General features: G+C 37.7%; 1 protein-coding gene across 1 annotated transcript in view; it reads left to right on the top strand.

Moving 5' to 3' along the window:
* The first annotated feature begins 3 nt into the window (after positions 1-3).
* Positions 4-8,525, top strand: part of wnt2bb (wingless-type MMTV integration site family, member 2Bb) — a 42,560-nt gene continuing 34,038 nt past the window's right edge. The window contains exons 1-2 of the mRNA XM_048210468.1: positions 4-344; positions 1,793-1,971. Coding sequence (XP_048066425.1) covers positions 1,970-1,971 — 2 coding nt within the window. The 5' untranslated portion in view covers positions 4-344; positions 1,793-1,969. The remainder of the gene's footprint in view (positions 345-1,792; positions 1,972-8,525) is intronic.

Here is an 8,525-nt window from a genome sequence, read left to right as displayed (position 1 = left end):
TCGTTTCTGATTTATTTGGGTGTATTTCATTTATATTGTCAATTCTGCGTATACCTATAGAAAGGAATTTAGCCAATGATGTATATTATTATACAGGCAGTGGCATGGCAGGGTTTCACACAGGCCCAAACACACCACTCGTTTTTGAACTTCGTTTAAAGACTCCCGAAACTGGCTCATTTGTTCAACTGACAAGAGTCATTTGTTCATGAATAGGACTAGCATAGCATTGTTTGTTTGTTTTTGCGTGTAGCCCAAGGACAAAATAAGATGTTTCTTGTTGTTATTTTGAGGTACTAGCTTACTGCATCCCCCGTTCGGAGACTAGAAACCGACATTCTCAGGTAAAATATAATTTTATTTTAGGTAACAATAGGAACCTACTAAAATGTTATGAGAACAGGAAAATCGAAATTTACTCCCAGGCCTCCCTCTTGAAAAAAAGCATCATATGCTGGTTAGGTATGTTTTGAAGCTGGTTTGAGCTGGTCAAGTGCTGGTCCTAAGCAACTAGCTCCAGCTCAGGACCAGCTCAAACCAGCTAACGACCAGCATAAACCAGCTGAAACCAGCTTCAAAACATACCTAACCAGCATATGCTGTTTTTTTGTTTGTTTTGTTTTTCAACAGGGCTATCATATTAGTCTTGCTTTGGGTGACATGTGGCAAGCCCATCGAGTTTTTGTCCTTCTTGTTCTTACAGTGACTTGTGATTAGTAGAAAAAATATTAAAACTATTAGTATTTATGTATGTAAACCTATAACCACATATTTTGGATTTAGGGTAATAGTATGGTGTTTGTAATCTCACGGAAAATCTTGAGCATGATATAATGAGGTGTACAAAAATATAATTCACAATATATTGCAAGCTGGAGAGAGAATGAAGTTTGCCAGGGATTTTAGGGACAGGTGAGAAAATAAGGGAAGGTAGTACGGCTCTTTTTACTTTTCTTAAAGACACATGATATAATTTATTTTCTCCTAAATACATAAAGCCCTGATGTTGCACACTCCAGTACAGTATGTGGCGGTAGACAATAAACTAGAGAGAAAGAGAGAGGGTAATAGTAGCCATTAAAAAAATCATATTCAACAATCTCTATCTTCCCCCAGTGTTGACTATATGTAGCGCTTGTGCCTTGGAAGTTTCAGGCTGATAAAATAATAATATAATAATAATAATAGTCTTTTTTTTAAGCAGAAATGGCTGTAAAGTCAGTAGTATTCATCTGGTCATTAATATGTCAGCCCCCATGAAGTGACCCTCTTCATGTAAAATAAATAAACTTTTGTTAGGCTACTTATATACAGTCTTCCTCTCATGTAATGTTCATTTATGAAAAAAAAATTGTTTAAGGAAAAATAAGTGCACCTTTAACTGCAAAATTAATTTTATTTAGCCTTGAACGGGTATATAGGGATGTGTTGTTCTTATCAAACACTAGATGTCAGTCTTAACCTTTTTTATAAATGGCCAAGAGTCTTTTGTAAATAATCAAATTTTTACCATTAAATGCACTCTATTGAACATTTATACTCTATAGTCAGTTCTTCATTTACCAGGTCTAATATTAATGTAAAAAAAATGTGACTAGTTAAAATGAGTAAGTATCAGTAGGGGCCAATCTGCTGTAGTGTTTTATATTCTCTACCCCCTATACATGCTCTCTCTGCCTCTCACTGTGATAAAGGGTGATATGGGTGGATAGATGTTAAGAGTATGTCTGTCTGTAGTAAAGAGGATGCTTGAGGTTCTTATCAGTTCCTGCTTTTGCCTCTTATGACCCAGACAGACTGGAGAGCCCCTCTTCAGCTTGCCTGCCCTCCCCAGGATGAGTGCACCCTGCCGGGCCAACACTCCATCGTTACACCCTTATCTCCACCTGTGGAGGAATTCTCCAGCCATATAAGCCGCTCTCCTACTACTGTGTGTGCGACAGATGAGGCCAAGTGTGCTGTAGCCAGCATGTGAGTGAGTGTGTGTGGGCATAGAAGTCTAAATTTGTGGTTGTATATGTAAGTAGTTTAAATGAAGGTTGTGCGTCTGTTTTAGGTCTCTTCCTCTTAAATGATGTTAAAACTTCTCATCTCTTTCTGGCTTTGATGCTTTAAGACTCCATTTTTATAGACTGTTTGGACTGATAATCTCTGTTTACAAGCTTTACCTTTATTTACAGCGCTGTTTACGAGCTATTCTTCCTCTTAGTGTTGGGAAAGAGAGCAGGAAGGAGGAGGGAGAGTGGGAGATGAGTGGAGAGGAAAGAGTGTTTGTTGAGGAATGCAAAGTGGTGATGGGCAGGTTATGGTGTCTATGTGTGTTTGAGTGAGTGTGTATTGTAGATTGTAAAACTAGGAGAGTCATGAGAAGGTTAAGAGCCATGTTGTACTTCCCTAAAAAACTCATGATAGATCAAAGGGGGGTCTGTCTGGTCCCTCTTCTGTGTAACTCAGACTGTGACTGGAGCTGATTTCTTTCTTGTACAACTAAGACTTCCATCCATCACAGTGACATGAGCTGATCCCTTTCTCTGTGACAGTGACCCGACTCCTAAGCTGATCTCTCTCCTTGAGCAGATCCATCTTTTTGTCGCAGTAATTTGAGCGTATGTATATCTGTTCTTGAGCTGATCACAGTTTCAATACAGTGATTAGAGCTTATCTCTCTATCATTGATTTGACTTGATCACTTTTTGAGTGACAATGATTTAAGCAAATTTTTATTTTTTTGTGGCAGTGACATGAGATGATTCCTATCATTGAGTTCATCCCCCTTTCTGTGACAGTGATTTGAGCTGATCTCCATTTTCTGTACAGTGATTTGAACTGTTTAGTGTTTGTGGGCTGGAATGATACACATATTCAATACTATCACGATAATTGGGTGCCGATATGATATGTATTGTGATTTTTATGAATTACAGTTCTACAAGTATTGCGATTCGATATTGCTATGTATTGAGATTTTTTTAGGGCCTGAGCACCAATGGTGTGAGGACACTATTGTAATTGTTCGGTCAATTATTATTCTTCTCTGAAATGAATCTCATTTTTTTGGGCCTGAACGTGCTCGAAAAGTCATGAAACTTTGCAAACACGTCAGAAGTGGTGATAATCTGATAAGGGTTTCAGAATTAGGTGTGGTAAAATGGCTTGATAGCACCACCTACAAAATTTCAATGAAGTGCCCTTCGCGCATTCAGTATACACATGTAACAGCCCAATACCTACAAAAAGTCCCTTGGAGCAAAATCTGAAAACCCAACAGGAACTGAGATATTTTCAATTTTCTCTGCAAAATTTTGCAGTTTTTGCCATTTCCAGACGTTATACTTTAACGAACGTAATGATTTTATCAGATAAACATCATGTTTTATCAGTCTAATCTAAAGGCCTTTGCAATGTTAAATTGCGAATATCTTGAGTCCTGGCCTGAAGACATCTATATGCCAATATTCAGTTACAGTCATAGCGCCACCTGGGGGCAACAGGAAATGTCATGTTTTACACTGTGATTACCTTCTCATAGAGTTTAACCAGATCAACATCAAATTGCAAAGATCTTGAGTTTTCGCTGAAGGGCGTGTCGGTGGCAGCCTGACAAAGTCTGATGTTCAGCCATGAAACAGGAAGCTGTTGTAAGTCAGGCATACAATGTCCAACCTACCCCAGCCGTCTTTTTTAACTCTAGTCTAGACCATGAGGAAAAGTTAAATGATACACTTATAGTGATGGTGCAAGTCATATATCCATAGATGTCTCTCCATCTGCCATTTTTCACTTTCTCGTGTCCACATATGACATCACGTAATACTCACCGATACAACACATATCGCCCTCTGCTGAAATAAGAGGTAACTTTCCTCCGCCTCGTCTATAAGCAAGGACTGGAATAAATATTAATTAATAAGTATGAATGACTATATATGTAAAAATAAAAAATATAATAAATATGAATTAATATCGATTTTGTAATTTTAAAAAAGTTGATTTTAAAATCGCAAAAAAAAACGCAATGGTGAAACAATTTTTCCCCAGCCCTATTGTTCAGTTTGTCTTTTTCCAGTCACAGTGATTTCAGCTGATCCCTCTCCTTAAACTGATCCTCTTTTCATTGAAGTGATTTGAGTTGATCTCTCTACCTGAACTTCTCTATATGACAGCGACTTTAGCTGATTCGCATTTCAGAGGAGTGATTCGAGCTGTTCTCTGTCAGTGACAGTGATTTGATCTCTGTCAGAATCTATCCATCTAATATGTTAACAAATAGCAGTTTGCAGTATCAAGTAGCCTAACTAACTGTTTTTGTATAGGTAAAATAACTGGATGTAAATGATACTGGAAGCCTTGCAAATTCAAGTTAAAAAAATGGCTACACCTGCTGTTATGTTAAAAATAAGGTGGATTTTTTGATCCTGTGACAATGATTTGAATGGATCCCTTTTTCAGTGAAGCTTCCTTCACACTGCCAGCGACTTTGTCGCTCCATTTCGCCAGTGGCTGGCAGTGATATTATATGGCGTGATATTCACAGATGTTATGTTGCAGACGCCAAATCAGTTTTCTTGCCACTAAAAACATTTTTTTAAGGGAAAAGACTAAATATAAATGGAAGCTGTACATAAAATGCTTAAAGGGTTAGTTCACCCAAAAATGAAATTTCTGTCATTAATTGCTCACCCTCATGTCGTCACAAACCCGTAAGACCTTCGTTCATCTTCAGAACACAAATTAAGATATTTTTGATGAAATCAGAGGGTTTCTGAACCAGCAACATTTCTGGCAGCAACATCATTGCACCTTTTGCGTGACTACAGTGCTTCAACCTTAAGCGACGAGAATAATTTTTGTGTGTAAAAACAAAACAAAAATAACTTTATTTAATGATTTGAACTGTTGTCATATGCAACTGACATAGTGAATGCAGTGCAGACTTCCGTATTCTATGTCAGAACGTCCGCTCAGTATTGGCCGGCTCCTGTGTCAGCATCACCCACATGCATCATGCTGCTCACGTGTAAAGCATCAGCCAATACTGAACCGGCATTCGGACGTAAACATATTGTTAAATAAAGTTATTTTTATTTTGTTTTTGCGCACAAAAAGTGAAGGGTCATTTCATCATGTTTTGTTGTAGCGCTTTGCTGGAATTTATTTTCAAGGAAGTACCTTGTCTATTAACCCTCAGGTTAAAGGTCTGAGGCTGATTTGGGGCCTGGAGAAGTTTTGACATGCCCTGACATTTGTGCTTTTTTCAGTTGTTCATAAACATATTAATGGAAAAAGTGTCATCACACTGTATTCAGCACAAACTAGGCTACAATAATATGTGAGGAACATGTATGTACATGTTTGTGTTTTTGAAGGAATAACGTTTATGCGTGGTTATTGAAAAAACAAAAAACTTAAGTCACTGAAATAAAGCCAAAAAATATATATTAAATCTGTGTTCACAAGACTTCTGGGTATTGGAGGTTGTAAACTAGAGTTTTTGCTTCAAAATTATGTAAAAATTATCATTCCTACTCCTTCATATAAAACAATAGAGAGATTTAAATGTTCTAAAACATCTTTGGGCAAGAAACACAGTATGCGTGGAGGCGTGAATAATCATGAATAATGGGTGATTCTCACCTGAGAAGACAAAAGAATCGCATAAAAGAGCTCTAATGACCTGCATAAATAATGAGGCCTTTCAGTCAGGTAGGCTGTGAAAAAACCCTCTGTTGATCATGTCTCAAGCTCATCATAATGTAAATCAAACATACAGAAAAAACAGCAATACTGTGAAATATTATTACAATTTAAAATAATGGTATTCTATTATTAAAATATAATGCATTTCTATGATACAAAGTGTCTGAACAGTTATGTTACCTCTATGGCATTTCATATAGGCTTTTAGCTTAAAAGCATGCACATTTGGAGAAATATTGATGGATTCTCATGTTTATGTCAATTTTCTATACAGAGGAGTATTTATTCATTATTTATTGTCGTCACTGTTGAACGCTGGATACTGTGTTTACAATTCATACTTGCAGCCGGAGGGCGCTCTGTGTACTTTTAGTCCACAAATGCCAATGCTAAAGAAGAATAGGCAATCCAGGAAATAACTGAACTAACAGAGGCCAGAGATCACTAACTATGGCTATTCAAAACACTTTTCAAGACAATAAATACACGATTAAGACGATGTATGCATGTATTGACTGAATTTGCGTCTGAATAGTGCTGGCTCCGTGGGCGTGGCCGCATTAGCGGATAATGAGCTGAATCAAGGACTTCTGACATGGCTCCCTTTTCATACAGATTACATAAACACAGAAGGTTTGTTTTCGATTTGACTTACACGATTTAAAACCTGACACTTCAACCTTTCTTTAGACACAAGTATAATTTTTTTGTGATTAGTATTCACTAAGTTACAGTTCATTTTCTGAGAACTATCAGATTGGACTTCGTTCAGAGGGAGACGAGAGATCACGCATCATGTTTGTTTTCTTTATTTTACAAAAAGCACAACATTTTGTTTTTACTCTGAGTGTACACAAATGAAAGAAGATATTCCACAGATTAAAATGGTGTATAACTCTTAATTGTATGTGCAACACTGACAGAGTATTTTGAGTCTCTTTCACACTGGTTAGAAAAAAAACGTGACCGCCGACCCCAGAGTGTTAATGAGTATAGCTACAATTGCATCTTCGGCTAGTCAGCTTGAGATCCTTTCATCTAAACTGGTAATATGTTTTAAGCCTAGTAGAGAGAGATCCATAGTACAACCAAAACAATGTTTGTTTTTTTTTAACCGCTAGATGTCCAAAACTTACATAGTGTACCTTTAATATTAAAGGTGAATGAGAAACAGAAAGTGGTCTTTGCTGTTGCGGCTATTTATCTGCAGTGAAATTCCAAGTGCTGGTCTATGTGGGTTCACAAAACCATTCAGGCTCAATGTCAACATGGCGAGTACGTATGTTCACAGCGACGTATCATAAATTATAGGAAAGTTGCTGACTGACCGCTAAAATAACTTCTCCACCTTGCCACCAACACTATCCACTATAGGATGTAGTGACGGATCACGTACACTCCACTGACTTCACTCCTATTGGTTGTTGCTCCCGAAAGTCGCTCTTCATTTGCATAAAGTTAAACATATCTCAACTTTGTCACATCGCTGGACATGCATACATCCCGTCACTGTCGCTCTCCATTGAAATGAATAGGATCATGTCGCTTTGTTGTTGTGTGTCGCTGGCAGTGTGAACGCAGAGTTGATCTCTCTATATGAACTCTCTCTCTGTGCCAGTGACATTAGCTGATCTCTGTCCTTTTGCTGATTCCTCATTCAATGACAGTGATTTGAGTTGTTCCCTCTCCTTGAGCTGATTCCTCTTGCAGTAGAGTGATTACAGCTGATTTCTCTATCAGTGACAGTCATTTGAGCTGATCCATCTTGTTCAGTTTATTTGAGCCGATCCCCGTTTCACTAGAGTGATTTGAGATGATTTGAACTAATCTCTCTATATCAGTGGTTCTCAACTCCAGTCCCCGGGACCCACTGCTCTGCACATTTTGTATGTCAGTCTTATCTGACACACTCAGTTTGGTTCATGTAGCTCTCTCCTAACAAGCTGAGGATCTGAATCAGGTGCGTTAAATAAGGAAGACATACAAAATGTGTGGAGGGGTTATTTTGATTAAACATTACAAGGGCACATGAATTGTAAAAGAAATAAAAAATTAAAAATTATAATGATGTGCGCAGATAAATCCTTTATAATAAATAATGCAATATTCCTAAAAAATTTTCGATTTTCGAGTCGATTTTGAAGCTGATTCCACTCTTTGACCTAATATTTAATTCAATGACAGTGATTTGAGCTGATCTTTCTTTATGACAGTGACTTTAGCTGATCCCTCTCTGTGTGACAGTGATCCATCTCCTGCATAGTTCAGACAGTGACTGATCCCTCTTCTATCTAACTCTCTCTTGTCTATTTTCTGCTCTAATAGATGGTAAACGTCTGTGTGAACAGAGCAGTGGGATACAGAGCAGAAAAAATGTTTACAACACTGTGATCTATCGACCATTAACAACAGGCTTAAAGCAGCCAACCCACATATCTCAGCATAACTCTGCACACCATGGAGAATATCACTGCATGATGGATTCACCAGTGTAAATGAGAGTGCTGTGTGCATGTGTGAGTTTAGTACATATGTGTTAGCTGGCATGGTTGCTTCTAGATTACAGAAATGTTATTACATAAGACAGAGCACTTTTTGGATGTATGTGTGTCTGTCTGTCTGTGCGGGGGTGGAGTGAGGTGGATTGCATTGATACACATGATATTAGCATAGCTAATAGGGCTCAGAATTATTAATTCTCAATGCTGTAGATTGAGGCTCAAAACTTTTGAGAATAGCATCTGAAATAGTACTGGTAGTACTGGAAGAGAAGGTATTTTTATTGGACAAAAATGTTCCTGCGCAGAATATGGTCAATATTTTTGGTT

The sequence above is a fragment of the Megalobrama amblycephala genome, linkage group LG12 (genome assembly GCF_018812025.1).
Source record: "Megalobrama amblycephala isolate DHTTF-2021 linkage group LG12, ASM1881202v1, whole genome shotgun sequence".
Taxonomy (NCBI): domain Eukaryota; kingdom Metazoa; phylum Chordata; class Actinopteri; order Cypriniformes; family Xenocyprididae; genus Megalobrama; species Megalobrama amblycephala.
Note: the sequence above shows the minus strand (reverse complement) of the source record. Positions and strands in the feature narration are given on the sequence as shown.